General features: G+C 38.1%; 3 protein-coding genes across 3 annotated transcripts; all 3 read left to right on the forward strand.

Annotated features, from left to right (window-relative positions):
- Positions 1–2,224: 2,224 nt before the first annotated feature.
- On the forward strand, positions 2,225–7,869 carry ppme1 (protein phosphatase methylesterase 1). The gene is made up of 14 exons (XM_034114505.1): positions 2,225–2,493; positions 3,260–3,353; positions 3,594–3,686; positions 3,803–3,860; positions 5,188–5,239; positions 5,399–5,553; positions 5,739–5,829; positions 6,171–6,236; positions 6,323–6,446; positions 6,540–6,669; positions 6,845–6,889; positions 7,002–7,066; positions 7,305–7,372; positions 7,459–7,869. Exons 1-14 carry the CDS (start codon positions 2,408–2,410, stop codon positions 7,460–7,462), a joined length of 1,131 nt encoding a protein of 376 aa, XP_033970396.1. The 5' UTR covers positions 2,225–2,407; the 3' UTR covers positions 7,463–7,869.
- Positions 7,870–15,414: 7,545 nt separating this feature from the next.
- Positions 15,415–16,332, forward strand: LOC117499497 (odorant receptor 131-2-like). Its single transcript, XM_034151912.1, has one exon. It carries the CDS (start codon positions 15,415–15,417, stop codon positions 16,330–16,332), a length of 918 nt encoding a protein of 305 aa, XP_034007803.1.
- A 3,469-nt stretch (positions 16,333–19,801) lies between these two features.
- On the forward strand, positions 19,802–20,713 carry LOC117499507 (odorant receptor 131-2-like). The gene has a single exon (XM_034151922.1). It carries the CDS (start codon positions 19,802–19,804, stop codon positions 20,711–20,713), a length of 912 nt encoding a protein of 303 aa, XP_034007813.1.
- The last annotated feature ends 1,102 nt before the right edge of the window (positions 20,714–21,815 follow it).

Genomic DNA, 21,815 nt, shown 5'->3' on the forward strand with positions numbered 1-21,815 from the left:
CCTGTGGGGATTGCCCACAGTATTGAGTATGTAAGTCGCTTTGGATAAAAGCGTCTAACAAGTAACATGTAATAATAATGTAATAATGTTCGAAAGAGAGTCCCACTATCACTGTACACATGTACCAGTGTATCGCAACGCCCCTTATTATACAAAAATCATCAATTTCAAAACAATCCAAAGATAAATACTTCTCCCAAATTTCAAGGAGAAAAAGAGAAATACAAAGTGCCTTCAGTTCAAACACATATCCATGCCATGTTTTTCTAGGCACCGACCACAGAAAACACATGAAGACTAAAAGGGGTCCGTGATGTGTAGGCCACATGTATCACATATGAAGACATTGTTTTTGCAACCTGTTGGCCAACACTGTCTGCTCATCTGGTACAACTGAAAGAGTTTGTAACAAACACATGGATTCGCGCTGAAAGACTACACTTGTTTTTCAAGTTAGCTTATTATTTTCAAAAGGTAACTTGGTCACAACAGAAATGATTGTTTAAATTAAAGGCTGGAGGCATGAAAAGGGAAGGAGCTTAAATTAAATTCTCATAAATTCTCATAATTTCATGAGAAAAAATTGTCACATTTAGATAGGACAAGCCATGTCCTATCTAATAGATTGTGTTTCTTGGATTTACTTTTTTTCTGCTTATAGTTCCTGTAAAAATGTGATTATTTAGTTTGTTTGGAATGGTTTATTTGACTAACACCCAGAAGATGTAACATCAAGGTGTTGAGCATCGCCTTGGTTCTGCATTGTGTTTGTGTTGAATAAATAAGTATATTTGTTCCCAAAATTTCAATTTAAAATTGTATGTGACCAGCTTTGTGTGTTCACTTCACCTCTCTGGGTCCTCTCTTGTGCCTCCCAGAATCAAATTAGTCTGCAACTGTAGACGATCAGCTGTCCCAACGAACTCTTTATGTAACTGCTTTAGCAGGATTCACAATGTCTCACTTTGAATAACAGTTCATAATACTGCACTTTTAAGTGACCAACCTAACTTATATTGATACATTATTAATTGGTAATATGACTGTTATTGAATATTGCTTAAAGAGGTCACTTTTCTGCACTCATATTAGTTGAGTCTACATATTGAAAAAAGGTTTTGAAGGGGTCTTCCACTTAAAAATATCAAGTTGGCAGACTTTAAGAGACAGGATGTTCATACAAAAATTGGTCTAAATCCATGAAGGGGTTGAGATATTTTGAGTTTCGGGCCCTCATATTGGTCTAGATCTCAATACTACCTTATTATGCAACTGTTTTTCATAAGATTCTCCCTGTATTAGAAAGGTGAGGTTACCATGATGACATCACTATGACGTAATTTTTTAGACCTGACAAACATTCTCCAAATCCATTGAACAACTGTTTTTAAAAATGGATTGACTCAGCTATATGGGTGAATGTACAGTGCTGCCACCTTGTGTTTCAAATGAAAGCTAAAGAACATCCTTAAATGTGAGCCTTGCTCTTTCTCCTTGCTTTCCTGTAGTCACCTCATACTTCATATTTATGTGCATATTTACAGAATTTGTAAAAGAAAATTGACTCCAGCAGAGTTTGCGCAAGTTTGCTTCTATGTCTTCATTAAGAATAGTGGAAAGAAATATACAAAATAAACATTAAGGTGTGAATTTTGCAAACCTTTGTCTATTGTGACTATAGCTTTACGTGTTCATTTAGCATAAGATAATGGCTTCATGACTGTGGGAGTTTTTTGGTGAGACATATATATTATTCTTTTTTTTTTTTACCCTATTGTACTGTCCTGTAAAATGTACAATCCATATCTTCAAAGGCCTGCTTTGTTTTTCGTCATACTCTGAGGCAGAAATGTCCACTCCAGCAGCACCAACAGAACCTTACAGTATGTCCATTTAATCTAATATTCAGATTTCTGTTCCTTGATATATCATTATTTTGTAAGATAATGCCTCGTTTTCATACGTAAATACATCCTTTACGGTATTTGGTTGACGAACCATAAACATTCTTACATTTCAGAACATGCTGTTTAGAGTATCAACGAGGGCCGTTGTATTGTGATATATCTTTAAGTCAAACATTTTAGTGTGATCACAAATGAAATATGCAAATTATTTCTACTAAGAACACTTTGGATGATTGCGATAGACAGCAGCAGAGCCATATAATAGAATCTTCTATCTATATGGCGCTGGACAGCAGTAATGCTTCAAAGCGCCACACCAAGCTACCAAAATAGAAGAAGAAGAGGCCGACCAAAAATAATCACAGCAGCAGAAGAAGAAACTAGCGTTAGCTGTAATTTATCCAATGCCTAGCTAGCGTCGGTGCAGGTGTCAGAGATAGTCTTATGCTGCGAAAGAGAGCACAGGTCGTTTTAACCAGATCGTGACAGAGACCGACAACATGGAGAGACAGCTGCATTTAAATATTTTAACCTCCAGACCTCCCATGGCTGGAGGGTTGCAGTCCAGCTCCAAAATGAAAATGGGGTAAGCTACCTTAGCATCATAATAGCATTCGTTCAACTCTGCTACTACTTACACGTTTATATTTTCTATCATCACAGAAAGTGCTTTCTGTTACACTGGACTGGTATCTTTAGAGTTAGTTAAAATATAGCTGAACTACGCTTTAGCTAGTAAGGCTAGCTAGCTGTTGCTACCAGAGTTTATACCAAACAGTAGCAGATAAAACGCGATTCACACCATATCTTAAAATACAGGATAATTACATATATTCATATTTACGTTTGATCTAGCGTTAGCCATTGATCTTAAATAACATTAGCTTAGATATGTCAGGGTAAGAGTGAGCATTGATGACACACTAAAAGCAGTGTCTGAATATATGAATCCTTATGTCAACAAGAGTAGTTTCCACAAACAGACAGAGACTTTAAGATCCAGGGCTCGTTTCTGGCTTGTTATTACTTGTCCACATAACGTGTTTTTAACATGTTACAAATATATTATATACCTTTTTTAAAGTGATGATCATTTGTGTTTGAATATACAGCAGCTAGAGCATTAGCACAGTAGCATGTGGTGTGTTCTTGCTGAAAAATGTGTTTTTAATAAATGTAGCGCTTGCATTACATTTGGATATTCCTGTATCCTCATAATCTCTTAATTTATATGGACTATTTTTCTCTTAATGAAAACATGTGTCAAAGCTGTATGTCTTGCACTATGGGTTTTGATAATTCAGCTGAAATATGGGATTGGTTTACATTTTGCTTCTCCTTTTTCTAAACAGACCCGGACGGAAAAGGGATTTCACCCCCCTGTCCTGGAGTCAGTACTTTGAAACTATTGAAGACGTTGAGGTGGAAAATGAAAATGGCAAAGACATATCCTTGACTGCTGCTTGTGTTTGTTCGAGACAATTAAGCATGAATTATTGAAGCTTTGGTGTGGCAGTCACCCAGAGCATTCACATCCAACTTGGTCATTTCAGATTCAGTACTTGCACTATCTAACTCATTATTGAAGATAAGCAATTTATAATATCAATGTTCTTATAAAGCAGTTTCTCTTCACGTTTTAACTCTTGCACAGCTCTGTTATGCATTACCTTGACTACCTGGAACATTTTCAGAGCTTACTGCAGCGGCGCCCATGGTCCCGTGCTGCTCCTGCTCCATGGAGGAGGACACTCTGCTCTCTCCTGGGCCGTGTTCACTGTGAGCATTATAACTTCACTACTAAATTCTCTGATTAACCACATGTTTGAAATACACACCTATACTGTATATTGTGGAATGTTTATGGGTCTTTTCTTCTTTTCTTTTTTTAACAGGCTGTAATATGCAGCAGGATCAACTGCAGGGTGGTGGCTATGGACCTTCGAGCTCATGGTAAATAAATGTAGTCTCAGGAAAAATAATTTATACCAATTGTCGTCTTTGATTAAAACTTGAAGGCACATACTGTATCGATGTCCTATGAGTCTGTGTTGCTCACTGGTTAAAATACTGCAGTTTAGTCGAAATCAGGAAATACATCATAGCTGTTTATTTATAATGTTATGCTGGACAGATTGTCTATAGAGTATATGTGTATATGCTTTGAGCAGCAAAGGTTGAGTGGTTATGTATTTCAACAATTTCCCAATTTGGGATCAATAAAGTACTATCTATCTATCTATACATGTTCATTATCTGTCACACATAATCTATAGATAAAATGTTACACATAAGGACAAAAAACGTTGAATCGTAGTCTTTGAAAGGTTATATTTACTCTTTAAATGTAACTCTTTAAATGTAACTTATTTGTATCCTAAACTATTTCCACCCATCCTTGCCCTCTGTGATTTGACACTGAATCTCTCTCTATATCAAACTGCTACATATTGCTAAGGTGGAACCAGAGGTCGCGTTAACCGAATATTTTCCGTCTATGACGTAATTTTTCCAAGACTGACGGAAAACTCTGAAAGCAGTCCGTCATTTTGACAGATTAGAACACAACTCGGAACAGCGCCAAAATGTCCACCAGCGGCCCACATTATATTACATCCTTAGTGGCCAGGTCGACTGAGGGCGATCTACTGTACTCTACTGTAACTATTATTTAGTAATTCACACCCCTGTCCAGTTGGTGGCGAGTGTGTGCATATTAAGTAGCTATTGTCTAGTCTTGTATTTGACCTCGTTGATTACCTCGTTGTTTAACCGGCTTTAGCAATCGCAAAATGTCACGGCAGCTGAGTGTCCGAAGCTTTTTTAATAAGCCCAGTAATCGTGATGGTGTGGATAAACGAGGTGAAAAAAGAGGGATTGATGCAGTGGAGGATGAAGGACAAGCCAGTAAGACTAAAACTGACAACGTTCAGCCAGCAGCAGAGGGACAAGCAAGTGGCAAGGAAAAATAAATCATTCATATTCGTTTTGACATGAAAAGTGACCGCACGGTCGGTGTTTCTGTTCATCTTTTTTTTCCTCCATGCCCTTAAAAGTTCTGTATGAAAAAAGGAATGAATGAACATTTGCTGCTTAGTACCCAAACATAAATATTAAATATGTCTCATCATTAAAACATGAAAAATAAAATGACGGGTAATAATGGATTATGACGGAAATGTTATGATCCTGTCCGTCAAAATGACGGACAACGAAAATGTCTAACGCAACCACTGGGTGGAACATATAGTGAAATTCGCTTCTCTCTCTTCACCTGCAGGCGACACCAAAGTGAAAAATCCTGATGATCTCTCTGCGGACACGATGGCCAAGTAAGTTGCTGTACAGTATGCGCAGTTACGACACACACACAGTCCACTTTGAGCTCTACAGCCACAGAAAAGGATTGGAGAGTTTGGTGGGTTCTTGTTGTTTTTTAGGCTTTGATTGATAAAAGTAGTTCACATATTTATTTTCTTTTTCTTCAAAAGGGATATTGGCAAAGTGGTGGAGGTGCTCTATGGAGATAACCCTCCACCAATCATGATCATTGGGCACAGCATGGGCGGGGCCATTGCAGTTCACACAGCCGCTGCCAATCACATACCATCCCTGCTCGGCCTCTGTGTCATTGATGTTGTGGAAGGTTAGTGCTTTCTGGAATATCATAGAAAGCTGTTTGTTAATTATGACTTAGTTGACCTAATTGATGTTATTATTTTTGAGCACGCTGAAAATGTTTTGATAAATGTTCACATTGAAATTTAAATGAGCACGGTATAGTATTCCAGGATATATTAATGACAAGTGAACATTTTGAATTGCATTCAGGTACAGCAATGGATGCTTTGAACAGTATGCAGAACTTCCTCAGAAGTCGGCCAAAGACATTTAAATCTCTGGAAAATGCCATTGAGTGGAGGTATGATTGAACAAAAAATGTACTCTATCGCTATGTGGTTATTTTTCCCAAACGAAATTATAAAGTAAACATAATTTATTAAACCATTGATATACAAATTCTAAATCAACAATACTCTCTTTTTTTTATTGCATGTGTATTTGCCGCACATAAAGGGAGGCACACACTGACAAGTTATATTTATAAAAGAAAGTTGATGTCATAAAACACTTATTTATTTGATCAGATTAATTATTATATTTAAATTGAGACTTTTGAAGGTTCATACCAAAACCTCCATTAAAAGTTTAGAGTTGAAAGAAATGACAGCGTCTGAAACTTTTCCTTTGCTTTGTTTTCAGTGTGAAAAGTGGCCAGATCCGAAACATCGAGTCAGCACGAGTGTCAATGGGAGGCCAGGTGAAAAAGTATGTTTTAGTTTTAATATTTAATCTGGCATGGTTTTGCAAATGTATATACTGAATATTCATCAGGTCTGATCGGACATTCACAGATGTGAGGAACCCCCCAGCCGTCCTGCTGTGTCTAATAGCATTGATGGCATTATAGAAGAGGAAGAGGATGAAGAGGTGGAGGAAGAATCCAACAAGAAAAGGATGAAGGAGGATGACCAAGAGGTTCAGTCTCTCTAAATATTTGTCTTTATTTTGTAACATACATTTATGTTTTTTGAGTGAGAGATTGAAACGCACTTGTTTTTTTCATAACAGATAAAAAAGGAAAGCATTTTCACCTGGCGAGTGGAGCTGTCGAAGACGGAAAAATACTGGGAAGGCTGGTTCAGAGGCCTCTCTGCCCTCTTCCTCACGTGTCCTATGCCAAAATTGCTTCTGCTCGCAGGTTAGATATCTCCTAGTAAATGTACATACAAATCTGGTTCATGAGGGTCTGGTTAAGCAGTTTTGATGGAATTCAGTGCAGTCCCACTAGTTTGGATAAATACAAATGAGTTGTATTCCAAGCTTTTTTTGCTATTGGCTGCACAATTTCACCCCTGACTTAATCCATTGTACAGGAGTGGACAGGCTTGACAAAGACCTTACTATTGGACAGATGCAAGGTAAGCACCACAAATTCAGACGTACTGCATATTTTCCATTTTATTTATGAATAATTATTTTCCTAAATGTAAAAAAACGCAATTCTCAGACACGTCCACTTTTTGTCCACAGGGAAGTTTCAGATGCAGGTCCTCCCTCAGTGTGGTCACGCTGTCCATGAGGATGCGCCTGAAAAAGTAAGGGGTTAACATCAACTTTCTCCCAATTACTGTGATGTATGATCCTTGATGTTAGCATTGGCATGATATGCCAATGCTAACTCTGAGATATTGCTGTTTGTAGTGTCACATCTTGGTTCAGTTAATACGTCAGATTATGTTTTTGGGGGGATTTTCTGATTATGCTTAGCTGTGACTGTTCCAGAATCAGTTCATGCTCTTTTTATTGTCTTAATCTTCTCTCATCATTTGCTAGGTAGCAGATGCTCTAGCAACATTTATGGTCAGGCACAAATTCACTGAGTTTAAGGAAGGTTACCTGTGGTAAGTGAACTTCTAAGAATGTCAATGTTTAAGGAAATCCACATAGTATGTTTTTATGTAATAACTTTGTAATATTCTTTCAACAGCTAACTTCCAGTTTTCGTCTATATATAGCCAGCAGCCATAGAAGAAATGTTTCAAGATACATCGACATCCCCGTACAATTTAAGAGCAAATTAAGGAAAATATACAAGCATTATTATTATTATTATTATTATTGCTTTTTGTCATGTAGATACTTTGCCTTCAGCTTCGCCTTATTTTTTATTTTAAAACACTGGGATTTGATTGTACCACTCCTTTACAATTTATTTTTTTAAGTAATGCTCTCCTTGTTAAATAATGACATTTTGAGTGCTTGCATCATTCTGACATGTTTTCCAAAAGTGTGTGTAATGTTTGAAATAAAACGATGATTAAAGATGGATGCAGCACATATGTCACCCATGCTTGTATATTCTGTGTGTGAATTAAAAGAACATCATGATCATTTTAAATGCTGTAGTTTATTTTACATGACGTGTAACAAGATAAATGTGATTGGTGTTTAGAATAAGTGACACATGCATGGAGTATTTATTATAGTTTTCTATCATCTCATTTCACTCATTTGTTCTGAAATTCACATTTGCAAGACTTACAAATTATATCAGGCATTGTAACTCCTACTCACACTGAACATTTAATGTGTTGGGATAGCTTTTGTTCCCACGGTTAAAGCCCACTTTACAGTGAGTGCTGTTAAGAATCAGCATGTGTTTACTGAAGTTGAACCCATTAGAAAAATTGCCTGACAGATACTAGATTTCTTTATGCAAAGATTTACTGGGCCTCAGGTATTTTTCACAACCGCACTTTTTAGTGTAGCTGTTTGTTTTATATAAAATATATTCAGAAATGTTGATGTCCGTCCCACATTTGAATTCCTGTTCATTGAACAGTTTACACATGACTAGACGGGAACATCAATCCTATTCGGCTTCAGTGACTCAGGCCTGGAGGTTGAACAATTTGCCAGATCGACAAAAAGCTCTCATGCCACAAGATCACTGACGTTATGAATGAAAACTTTTCCTGATCTGAAACAAAATATTTGTATAGATGATGATTGAAAATGTATTGGTAATTTTGCCTTTTTAAATAAAATACAATTGTGCAGAAAACTCAGATGTTGGTCAACTGGTTGAGAACATTTCCTTTATGTTAATTCCTCATTCAAAAACAATGCTGAAAGGATATTTAAAGGTCCCATGACATGCTTTTCTGGTTATTACCTGTCCCCTTGTGTGTTATGTAGCTTTGTATGCATGTTAATCATTCAAAACCCCTCAAAGTACACCCTGTAGCGAGTAAAACTCTAACACAGGAAATACCTGTCTATGCTGCCCCAAACGCCTCGTTGGAGATTTTTCTTTTTCCATTTGTTTCTTCCGGGAACCAAGTGACGTAACGACGACCCCATGGACCAATCCGCGGACTTCCTCACACACACACACACACTCAATCTTTTCTCAGCTGCAGCTCCGCGGATTTCTCAGCCTGAGAGACGGCGGGACGCGGCGAGGCTGTGTGTAACAGCCGTGTGGACGCTGCATGCGTTAGCACACACACAGACTCACAGCCAGGCTGCGGGTGTGCTCGGGCTGGTTTCGGGCTTGGTTTTGCTGTGTCTCGCTGTCTCGCCGACCCGGAAACCACACCAGTAAGCCAGCTCACACTGTCCGCTCCTCACAGCAGCGAGCCTCGCAACCTCCCGCCAACACGGCACCCAGACCCCACGCAGCATTCTCATCTGTTTGTCATTACTGGTGTCATTTTCTGGTTGTTAACGCCATAGTGGGGCGAAGTCCCTCCCCTTCCGGTGGGACTCATGGGACCTTATTTCGGAAAAAGTTTGCATTGAAGTCAATGGAGAGAGAAAGATTATCTTTCGATCCCGTTTGAATTGTGCCAAGAATTACACATATGATGTTTGTCAATCTTAAATAATAATTTCCATGTCAAAAAAGTCACAGTTTGTCGTAAAACTCGATAATAAGACTATGAAAAATAGGCAACTAGAAAGACTAAAAATCCCAGAATCCCGGTCCCGCATGCTGGCTCTTACGGAACCGACTAACTCCCCTTGTGTGTATGTACAGCTCTCAACATGCCCAGACTTGTAGTGATTTTCACCTCTTTTAATACTTTTCGCCTCATTCTGAAAGAAAGAAGTGAAATGTGCCAACGTGACGGCCGTCTTGGTGTGTGGTGCGAGACGGGAGATGTAGTTCATTGAGCGGTTTCACACAAAAAAAGTGTTACTTCACAGTTTTACGACACATTTTTATTTTTTTTTACTTTAAAATTATCTTTTAAATTGACAAACATCATATGTGTAATTCATGGCACAATGCAAACGGGATCGAAAGATAATCTTTCTCTCTCCATTGACTTCAATGCATAACTTTTCCGAAATAAGGTCCCATGAAGCTCAACCGGAAGAGGAGGGACTTCGCCTCTCGTCCCTCCCCTTCCGGTTGAGCTCCATGGGACCTTGGCTGCGTCTCAGGTCGACTATTTTCATTTCCTCGGTCCTCGGTATCACCGGAAGTTGATTTGTCTGCTCCATCTTGAGTAGCGTCCCATGGCTCTTATTTCTGCCGGAGGAGCGAGGAGCGAGGAGCGATAATGGAGGAGCGATAACCGAGGAACCACCAGACCATCCTCCGATGAAATCCTCAGATACTCGCTCCGCCCCCTTACTGTGTATCGCTCACTGATTGGACGATGCAGCGCATACACTGATCTGATGCTTCTTGACATGAGAGCAGTTTCCCAGCGGAGTGAAGAAAATACATGAAACTCACGAGAGTCACTCCTCAGTCTATACTGTGTTTTGTTTAAAGGGCCCATGTCATGGCCATTTCCACTGATCATAATTCCATTGTTGAGGTCTACTAGAATAGATTTATATTGTGCAATTTTCCAAACTCACATTGGTTTCTCATACAGCATCTCTGTAAACTACGTGTATTCACTGAATTTCACTCTCTGCCTTTAACGGCTCGTTGTAGCTCCAATAGCTCCAGCCCCCCACCCTCCCTGTGAGCACAGTGTGCTCTGATTGGTCGGGACGTTGTGAATCGCGCTGAGCTCCGTGGAGGTGTTGTTTCCTTGTTAGCGATACACAGCCAAACACAGCCAAACTCATCCTGAGCACACACAAAGTCACAGCCGAAGTAAAAACAATAAGTGTGGCTTGATATTGAGTAAGAAAAAGGTTGATAAACGCTGTGAGAATGGGTCTGCAGAGAGAATTTCGCCGCGATCCCAACTGTCTGTTATCAGCCTGCAGCCAGGGAGGAGAAATCAGCAGCGCTCCCTGCTCCCTGCACACAGATGTGTGTGTGAGGAAGTCCGTGGATTGGTCAATTTGGACCAATCAGCGGGGGCTTAACGTAACGGCTCCGCGGATTGGTCCATTTCGTTCCGGGTACGGCTTGACATCATGCCGTACCCGGAACGAAATGGAAGAATCAAATGGACAATGACGTATCTCCAACGAGGCGTTTTGGGGAAGTATTGCACACCGTTTACATGCATAAAAACCTTCATAACACACAAGGGGACGGGTAATAACCGGAAAAGCATGACATGGGCCCTTTAAATTAATGTATAATTTAGTTACAAATATGTGATATATCTGAACAACAAAGTGGTCAGAAATCATTTTATTCATTTATTGGAAACATTTTCATGATCACTTTTTTTGTTTATACATTTTAAGAATGGCGTTTATCTTTTTTGAGAATGAGTTCTTATTTTATTTTATTTATTTGGGTCGACAACAGATGATACAAATGTATATGTCAGTAAATGTGTACTAACAGAGGCGGGGGTGTGTGTGAAAACAACGGGGACAGAGCTGCTGTCAGACGAACAGCTGTGCGGAGTCATCCCAAACGGACGTCGCTTCACGTGACGCTCCGGAGGAAAGGACGTCCCATTGTTCTTTAAACTCATTTCCCTGCTTCTCGTGGTTTCCTTGCGTCTCTCCATGCTTCCCTGGTGGGAGGGACTAAACGCAGGGAAACGACGCAACTTTCTCCGACCTGAGATGCAGCCCTTATTTCGGAAAAGTTATGCATTGAAGTCAATGGAGAGAGAAAGATTATCTTTCGATCCCGTTTGAATTGTGCCACGAATTACACATGATGTTTGTCAATTTAAAAGATAATTTTACAAGTAAAAAAAATAAAAATATGTCGTAAAACTGTGAAGTAACACTTTTTTTGTGTGAAACCGCTCAATGAACTACATCTCCCGTCTCGCACCACACACCAAGACGGCCGTCACGTTGGCACATTTCACTTCTTTCTTTCAGAATGAGGCGAAAAGTATTAAAAGAGGTGAAAATCACTACAAGTCTGGGCATGTTGAGAGCTGTACATACACACAAGTGGAGTTAGTCGGTTCCGTAAGAGCCAGCATGCGGGACCGGGATTCTGGGATTTGTAGTCTTTCCAGTTGCGTATTTTTCATAGTCTTATATTTCAACAGTTTTACGACAAACTGTGACTTTTTTGACATGGAAATTATTATTTAAGATTGACAAACATCATATGTGTAATTCGTGGCACAATTCAAACGGGATCGAAAGATAATCTTTCTCTCTCCATTGACTTCAATACAAACTTTTTCCGAAATAAGGTCCCATGAGTCCCACCGGAAGGGGAGGGACTTCGCCTCTCTATTGTAACACATAATCACTGATGTTCCGCTGTAACGGTGGTGGACTCATCAGAACAGAGTGGGCGAGCTGACCAATCAGAGCACAGTGGGCTCATAGGGAGGGGGGGGGCAGGAGCTCCAACAAGCCGTTTAGGACAGAGCGTGAATACACATACTATACAGAGATGCTGTATGAGAAACCAATGTGAGTTTGGAAAATTGCACAATATAAATCTATTCTAGTAGACCTCAACAATGGAATTATGATCAGTAGAAATGGCCATGAAATGGGACCTTTAAAAAACCACGTGTCCTCTTTTAAAAAAGTGGAAAAAATATGACTAGTTATTTTACGAGTTTGTTAACTATAACTCAGAATGCAGCAGAAATGGAAATGGAAAACAAGTTTCTTGTTTTTAAACTTGATGATGAAGTGACATGTTTTTCTTCGTACTGTATGCCTGATTCACTCCAGGGAAAGATATGCATTTTTAATTGACCCTCCACGGACCAACACAATGGAAAATATTGCATGTGTATTTATGTGCAATGTTAATATTTGAATTATTAATGTGCCATTAATGATGGTCCTCCAAAGAGTTAGTCACAGAGCTCATTATAAGAATGTAAACAAAGCTGATTGACAGATTTTATTTGGCCGCATCATCCTATATTCAATAAACATTTACCACCAGAGTTAAAATAATGTCAAAGATAAAGCTACATCAGAAAAGTGTACAATTTTCTTACATTGATTATTGTGTGTAAATTAGGCCAAATCTACAACCTGCCAACCTGTCCGCAGATCTCAAAAATGTATTGCCATTGTAACAAACAGTTCTGTGAAATTAAATCTAAAAACTTTAATTTAACAGAACTTCAATCTGTCAATCACACAACTTTAGCCTCATAAAGATGGAGTCTTTACTATATTAACTTTGCAATAAGGTTCATATATTATATTTAATTCGCACATATACATTATGCTAACATATCAGATAAATGTTAGCATACTGACTAAGAAATTATGCTAACACAGCAGCTAATTGTTAGCATACTGACTGTAAGCAATGTGAAAATGCAATTATGTGTTTTTAACATGTTCACACTAGAAATATTGCAGGTCATTTTAAGAATAAGGAAAGGGTAGACAAAAGAAAGTTACTAAAAGCTATTTTAAAAGTGATTGTCTTCGACACATATATTTTAAAAGCACACGTCAAAATAACAAAACATGTGCACGCACAGTCTCACGGCATTTCGTGTTATAGTCACAAAATTAATCTATTGATTCGTGTTCACCAACACGATTTTCGCATTTTTCTGTGTCACACAGAACGATTTTAAAAGCAATGTAAATAATAACAAATTAGAAGGAAAAAGAGTTAAAAACAATACAGATCTCAGCAGTGGCGTCGCCTGGCCTGGGCATCCGGGGCTTTAGCCCCGAATGTTTTTTCTGTAGCCCCGGACAATTCTCCCTCAATAATATAATACATTAACCGTGCTTTACGTGACCCTCATCATGACACAAGAGAGGACGGCAGCACTGTAATTTCCCGTGTTCAGTGAATGCAACAGAGGCATGACACCAGACCAATCAGAGAGTTGCATGGAAATAAACGTGTGCTTGTGTCATTCAAGCTTGGCTCTGTGTGTGTGTGTGGCAATAGCGCATTTAGTGTGATAGAGAGAGAGAGAGGGAGAGAGAGAGGGAGAGAGGGACCAGTGCCAGCATGGACCGTGTTGTTAGCATCTGGTTACCTAGCTGCACTAACGGACATAAGGAGCTGTTTGTTCCACAAGAAGCTGGAGGAGAGTCCTCCTCTCAGACTGAGAGTGTTTAGATAGTTAACTTTAGTCTAAGTTATCTCAGTGGGTCTCAAACGGTTTGGTCACAAATTATTCAAAAGATTATTTCCGCGGCACACCTTCATATGATCATTATAGTTATAAAAAAAATAAGAGAATAAAGGAAAAACAGTTATGAAATACTATATGGTAGTAAAACAAGAATAGAGTTTAAAAGGGGAGTGATTAGTCAAATATCCATAAAGAAAAAGTACATCTGTTTACAGTTCTGCTTCATATGGGTGTTGAGAGGTATCCATAGATCTCTTCATTTTGCTCTCAAAGTGCACCAGATTGATGCATTTAACTTCAATATTTAAAAAAAAATCTTCCTGGGGGAGCATCCCCCCGGACCCCCCAGAGGAGGTGAGCCCCCCACTCATAAAAAATACCACTTTACCCCTGCATATATGCCGTGAGCTGATTATCGAGCCTTCATTGTAACAGTCGCGGGTGTACTGTGTGTGTGCGTGTGGGGAGTGTTGCAGTGAAAAATGCCACTGTAGTGCCGCCGCCACTGTGGGCTAAGCCCCGAATGTTTTGAGGTCCAGGCGACGCCCCTGGATCTCAGTATTCTGACATAGAACGATTTTAGAAGCAATGTATCTCTATTGGTAGTATGTTTCCTGCATGCACCAAATAATAACAAATTAGAAGGAAAAAAAAAAGTATGTAAGCAAATTGAGTGCAGATCCGTGTTTCATATTATGTTTTAATATTCATATTATTGATCAGGTATATTTTCAATAATCTAAATGAGCATACACTTTACTTGGTTAAGTTTTATTTCTGTAGCTCACTGATGAAGTGGTCCTAAATACATTTGAATAAGCTCTATTACCTCTATAGGTAACTATAGGCTATATTGTTGTAGTTCAAATATTGAAGTATTGATAACCTTTACTTCATGCATTAGCAAATTCTATGGATTTGGGCAAACTGTGCACTCAGGCTTAAAAATAAAGTTAAATAACACTAAAGCGGATGTATGCTCCAATGAGCAGATCAATATCTACTGCTCTAGTAACATCCAACTTGTTAAAAAAATAAACATAAACAACAAAGAGCTTTGACTGGTTGGTTAACTGACACAGGTGATGTTGTCAAGGCAGAGCTTTCTTATAAAAGGACGTGATGCTAAGTACGATGATTCATTCCAGTTGTTCACAAAACCTTCATTGTTAAATAAAGGTAGATCACAGCAATAACATGTAAGTACTGTGTCTCATGCTTACAAATGATCTATTCATCATGCTATTAACTGCATAGATTACATGTGTCTGATGTATTTATTGTCATATGTCAATTGTTTTATTGATTTGTGGCTTTGTTGCAGGCTTTAAAATGATTATTTAAGTTATTATTTTTCAGGAATTGTTCATACTGTTTATTAAGGATGGGTGAGATTGTGTGCCATGCTTTTACAGACGCTACATGAAGCTGCGGTCATGAATGACACCACAGAAGTAACCCAGCAGATGCAGTTTCACGTGCCTGTTAAAGCTGTGCTCTCAATGCTGCCATGTCTTTTCTTTCTCTACGTAAACGCTGTCATGTTGTTCGCCTTGTTGAGCAAGCCTCTCCTCCTGGAAACCCCCCGTTATATCCTGTTTGGTCATTTACTTTTGTCTGAATCTCTGCAGCTTTTAATGACCATGTTGCTGTACATCTTTGCTGTGACCATGGTCAGAATGATGAGCTACATTTGTATTATTCTCACAATATTTACAACCTTCACTTTTAAAATATCCCCCCTAAACCTGGCTGTGATGTCTTTGGAGAGATATGTTGCCATTTGTTTTCCACTGAGGCATGCAGATATTGTAACCACCAGGACAACAAGAGTGGCCATCGCTGTGATGTGGACCGTGGCCTCTTTAGACTTGTTCACGCAGCTTTTTTTGTTTGTCAGTGTGGAGAATACAAACTATACTGTGCCGAGGTTTTGCCACAGACACCTCTACCGTCAACAACTTTATACAACTATAAACAATGCCTTCATCATTGTGGTATTTGTATTTGTAATTATGGTTATTATCTACACTTTTTTTGCTATCATGATCACTGTGAGGTCAACCTCTGCCTCTTGTTCTTCTTCGTCTTCTACTGAGAGTAAAGGAAGTAAAGCCTATAAAACAGTGCTGTTGCATCTGCTGCAGGTGTTCCTGTGTCTCACCTCCACTGTGTTTAATACGATAAACTCAGACAGTCTATGGGGAGATAATTTCGCCATCGCCACAAAAGTCCAGTATGCTCTCTTTTTATGCCTTATCATTTTCCCTAAGTGTTTGAGCCCACTCATATATGGCCTAAGAGATCAAACCTTCAGACATGTCTTCATATATTATTTCACCTTTGGCTTTAAAACCACTACTAAGACATTTCCTACAGTATGAGTTCTGGGGCCTCATTTATAAAGGGATATACGCTCAAAAAATGGCGTACGCCAGTTTCTACGCAATGTTTGCGATTTATAAAATACTAACTTGACGGGAAAATGTGCGGTCCTCCACGCAAACTCTAACCCATGCGTACGCACTAAGCACACAAACGGGAGAGACGAGAAACTGCGACACCGTTGGCAGAAGGAAGAATGGAGAGAAATATGTGGAAATAATACCATAAATAAAATGTTACCTCTCATTTATCAAATATGAAGAATTCATTTTCAAACATTGATTAAAGCCAATCTTAAAATGATTAAACAAACGCCTGTTTGAGACTCCTCAGTGCACACAAAAACATAACTTGGAGAAATAAATAAATACGGATATGCTATTTAAAACCACCTCGAATATGTTGTGTTAATGTTATGAAATGTTTTCTCATAAATGATGCGGTAAGCAGGAGGACAGAATAACGTCTAAACTGACGTCGTTTTGCATTTCTATAGGTTGTAGATACGAGCATGGTTTTATATACTATCACGTTTAATCGTGTTTTATGCCGTTTGCCAAGACTTGATAAGTCGCTCGTAAAACACAGGAGGTATGGAAACTAAGAACACCATATGTGGTCAATTGTACAGCTAATATAACACAACACATTGTATTTCCTTTAACTGGTGGATTATGGATATATAGTTGCTGATCGACAGCTGGAACACAAACCACCAAATACAACAAAATAATTCAGATCCAGTCGTCATGACTCCACTCCGGAGGGATTCCCCGATCATTTCTTACAGTTTCTCATCAAGGGGGGGTCTCCTGTCCCCGGGACAAACACACTGCCTGAGGAAGGTTATGTGTATTTGTTTTTATTTTTTTTATTAACTTTTTTCGGACCACTTATTTATTTATTTTGGTGACGATCCGACCTCCATGCTGCTACTCTGGTTCAAACTGCATCCACTAAACAATATGATTTATCTCGACCTCCCCACAATAACCAAAATCTGACACGGTGTGAGATGTCTTTTTTAGCTGTTCTATCGTAATTTCCTGCGATCTTCTTCATGCAGTCAGTCAAAATGAATGAATGAATGGGCGTTTCTTTGACTATGTATAGGCAAATATGGGCGTTACGAGTCGATTGTGATTTATCAAGGGAAACAGGCGCAGGGAGTGCCGTACGCACTTCCCTCGCCGGTACGCAACGTTTTGTGAATCGGAAAATGGCGGAAAATTTATGTACCTATTTTTGTGCTTTGTACTACGTAAGCAACCTTCCTACGTCAATCCTACGCAAGGCGTTATAAATGAGGCCCCTGGTGTTGTTTATTTTGCTTGCACAATCATGTTAAGTATAAATGCTGACTTGTATTTGCAGGACTTAAGTTTGTGTCCTTGTGTGATTTACTTTAGAGCATGACAAAATGTATGATAAATTGTATGTAGTCAGATTCATGTCAGAATAAAACATTTGTTTTTTATCATTATTGTTTTCTTCTTTCTTTTTTTTTAAAACTGTAAACTGCAAATGTTCTGATAATAACAAGGAAAAGTGCGGAAAATGTTAAATCACTTTTTATATAAAAACATTGTAAATCAATATAAAATAATAACAGAATAATTATACTGTGCAAGCCACAGTGTCATTTAGTCTTCAAAATATCAGTTTTTTTAGAGACAATATAGTATATAACTATACCGGACATTTAATGATCCATGTACGGTATGATTGTGAACTTTGTGATGTATTTGATAGCACTATGAAACACAAAACATTTATTTAAAGGTTAAAAATGTTTATTTGGTTGGGGTTTATCAATTTTTCATCTACAATATTTCCCTCAGTTCACAGTGAACATTGTTTTTGTAACACTGTCATCGCAGTTTTAAGATGCACACATCACTATTCGCTTCTCCTTCTTTATAAATAAAATACACATCTATAGGTCCAACAACTGTCTTAACTTTGGAAGCAAAAGAGGCAATAGTTCTTGCTTTGCTCTTAAATACCTGACATTTCTTTGCTTGCATTATATATTTTATTAAAATCTTGAGCATCTTAACTTTTTGTATTCTCAACGTGAATATACAATTAAACCCTAAAATACATCATTTACTTATGCATACATTATATGAAGGGAACTTTATTAAGGAACCTTAAAGAATGCTGTTCTCCATTGTAAAACTGATTTACACCAAATAAGAGCATTCGAATATAACATTGCAAATTTCACATCAAATACAAATCATAGTATTTCATTTAGTAAGGGTGATGAAAAGACCTTACCAAATCATGGATCAAATGTGGTATGAGAAACCTCCAAAGGTTCACTTGTCCTAAGAAATGTGCTGTATTCCATTTAAACTTGAGAATAACCCAAACAAATCCCTTCAGCATTAGCTGTACTTTGCTTTGGGTTTAGAGTTTAACACTAACATAGCTGCTAAATGTAAAAAAACAAAAACATTATGTAAACAATGTGAAAATGCAACCTGTGTTTTAACATGTTTACACTTTAGAAATGTTTTCAGAGAATTAATGATTTGAGATGTTCTGCATGTCATGTTCGGAAAAATGTAAAATCTATACAACAAAAGTAATTCATAACAAATGTAAAAGTAATCGTCTTGCATACAAGTTGGGTTTCATATACATATCATTTTTAATTATCTAGATTGGCATCACTTTATGTGTTTTTTGGTGTTGTCTCAGTTTTACCAACACTTTGAAAGTAAGCCTGCACACATTTGAATTGGAAATGAACATGAACTGTGTTGTTGAAGTTGATATACTGCAGTATTCATGCAATATAATTGTATGAAGGAACTTTAAGTGTACATTTGATCTCCACAGGTGGTCACTGGGCACACATGTCCATTAAGTAATATCCTCATTGAATTTCAATGGATCTTGGCAAACTGTGCCCTCAAAGAATAAATAAAGCAGATACAACATTGTTATGTCTCTATAAATAAAGAAAACATTTAAATGTTTGCGCTGGTCGCAGCCACCTTTTCAAACTGTCCTGCAAAGAAAAACAGATAAACAATGCAGAGCTTTGACTGGCTGTTAGACTGACAGGTGATGTTGTCAAGACAACGCTTACTTATAAAAGGTGGTGTTAAGAAGAATGGTGAATCATTCCTCAAAGTTGTAGAGGGAACCTTCATTGTTAAATGAAGTCAGATCACAGCGGGGAGATGTAAGTAATGTGTCTCATGTATCTATTCATCATGCCTTTAACTGCAAATATTATTTGTTTCTGATATATTCATTGTGATGTTTGATTTGTGGCTTTGTTGCAGGCTTTAACATGATTATTTAAGTTATTATTTTTTCAAAATAAACAGGCTTCAACATTCAGGACTTGTTCATAATGTTTATTAAGGATGGGTGAGATTGTGTGCCATGCTTTTACAGACGCTGCATGAAGCTGCGGTCATGAATGACACCACAGAAGTAACCCAGCAGATGCAGTTTCACGTGCCTGTTAAAGCTGTGCTCTCAATGCTGCCATGTCTTTTCTTTCTCTACGTAAACGCTGTCATGTTGTTCGCCTTGTTGAGCAAGCCTCTCCTCCTGGAAACCCCCCGTTATATCCTGTTTGGTCATTTACTTTTGTCTGAATCTCTGCAGCTTTTAATGACCATGTTGCTGTACATCTTTGCTGTGACCATGGTCAGAATGATGAGCTACATTTGTATTATTCTCACAATATTTGCAACCTTCACTTTTAAAATATCCCCCTTAAACCTGGCTGTGATGTCTTTGGAGAGATATGTTGCCATTTGTTTTCCACTGAGGCATGCAGATATTGTAACCACCAGGACGACAGGAGTGGCCATCGCTGTGATGTGGACCGTGGCCTCTTTAGACTCCTTCACACAGCTTTTTCTGTTTGTCAGTGTAGAGAATACAAACTACACTGTGCCGAGGTTTTGCCACAGACACCTCTACCGTCAACAACTTTATTCGAATACAAACAATGCCTTCATCATTGTGTTATTTACATGTGTAATTATTATCATCATCTACACTTTTTTTGCTATCATGATCACTGTGAGGTCAGCCTCTGCCTCTTCTTCGGGTTCTACTGAGAGTAAAGGCAGTAAAGCCTATAAAACAGTGCTGTTGCATCTGCTGCAGGTGTTTCTGTGTCTCACCTCCACTGTGTTTAATACGATAAACTCAGACAGCATGTGGAAGAGTAATCTCACCCTCGCCACAAATGTCCAGTATGCTCTCTTTTTATGCCTTATCATTTTCCCTAAGTTTTTGAGCCCACTCATATATGGCCTGAGAGATCAAACCTTCAGACATGTCTTTAAATACTATTTCACCTTTGGCTTCAAAATCACCGCTAAGACATTTCCTACGGTATGAGATCAGACACAGTAATCATGTGGGTCTGTTTTTGCTTACAATAATGTTGAGTATAAATACTGACTTGTCTTTGCAGGAAATACTTTTTTTTCTTTGTGTGATTTACAGTACATGAGAAAATGTATGATAAATTGTATCTCAGATTTAGGTCAGAATTTAAAATGCTATCAAACGCATGTGATCATAATAAAAAGCTGACAGAAATGACAATAATCCATTGTCAGAAATGATGAGTATCTAGACTGTTTCGCTATACTAAATAAACAAATAAACACAACTTATATATAACGCTCTCAATGACATGTATGTGATATAATAATGTCTAAATATTGTAAAGTCTTTTCTTCTGATATTTCACCTAATAATGATGATTAAATCGTAAATTGTAAATGTAAGATTTCCTCAAGAATTAACTAAGATGCTGATTAACAACATATGAAAAGCATATAAATACAACATTTTGAATTTCACATGAAATACATCTAATCAACGTTTAGTATTTCCTTTAGTAAGGCTGATGAAAAGACCTTATCATGGAGATAATATGGTAATTATTTATGAGCTGCCTAAAATATTGTAAAACACAATATTAACTAATAATGATCAAACTGAAAGTCAATAATTACAAATAGATACTGTTAAGTTCTAAGCTGTTGTTTCAAAGAGGGCAAGACACATTTGAAAAGCATGATGCCACATGTAAGTCTGAACGTGGATGTAAAGACCTCATTCTTTCAGCCAGCAGATGTCACTTTTGGTCTGTAACTGCAGACTTTTATATCAGTCTTTAAATCACCTGAGGAAACTTGTGTGAGACTTTGAAAATCAAGGATGTTCAGTAACTTTGACATTATGATGAAATTCCTGTCTCCTCCGCTTTCTCACAGTCACAATGGAGGTATGTGTGGGAGAAAGAATAGAGACAGAAAACAGAGAGAGACCAATTTATGTGGGTAAACAGGGAGGGAGGTGCTGACCCGCAGAATAAAAGAAGCGTCTGAGCAGGAGGTGGACTAATTTAACCGATCTTTACTCCGGCACAATCCTGAAGCCCTCTCAATACCTCTCTGGCCTTCATGAAAGAGCACTTGAAGGGGTGAAA

Source organism: Trematomus bernacchii, unplaced genomic scaffold (genome assembly GCF_902827165.1).
Source record: "Trematomus bernacchii unplaced genomic scaffold, fTreBer1.1, whole genome shotgun sequence".
NCBI lineage: Eukaryota > Metazoa > Chordata > Actinopteri > Perciformes > Nototheniidae > Trematomus > Trematomus bernacchii.

Bases quoted from the DNA above. Each gene is read 5' to 3' on its own strand.
- ppme1 (XM_034114505.1), top strand. From the start codon at position 2,408: ATGGAGAGACAGCTGCATTTAAATATTTTAACCTCCAGACCTCCCATG. The intron at 5,240-5,398 runs GTAAGTTGCTGT...TTTCTTCAAAAG, and splicing joins TCTGCGGACACGATGGCCAA to GGATATTGGCAAAGTGGTGG. The intron at 5,830-6,170 runs GTATGATTGAAC...CTTTGTTTTCAG, and splicing joins GAAAATGCCATTGAGTGGAG to TGTGAAAAGTGGCCAGATCC.
- LOC117499497 (XM_034151912.1), top strand. From the start codon at position 15,415: ATGCAGTTTCACGTGCCTGTTAAAGCTGTGCTCTCAATGCTGCCATGT.
- LOC117499507 (XM_034151922.1), top strand. From the start codon at position 19,802: ATGCAGTTTCACGTGCCTGTTAAAGCTGTGCTCTCAATGCTGCCATGT.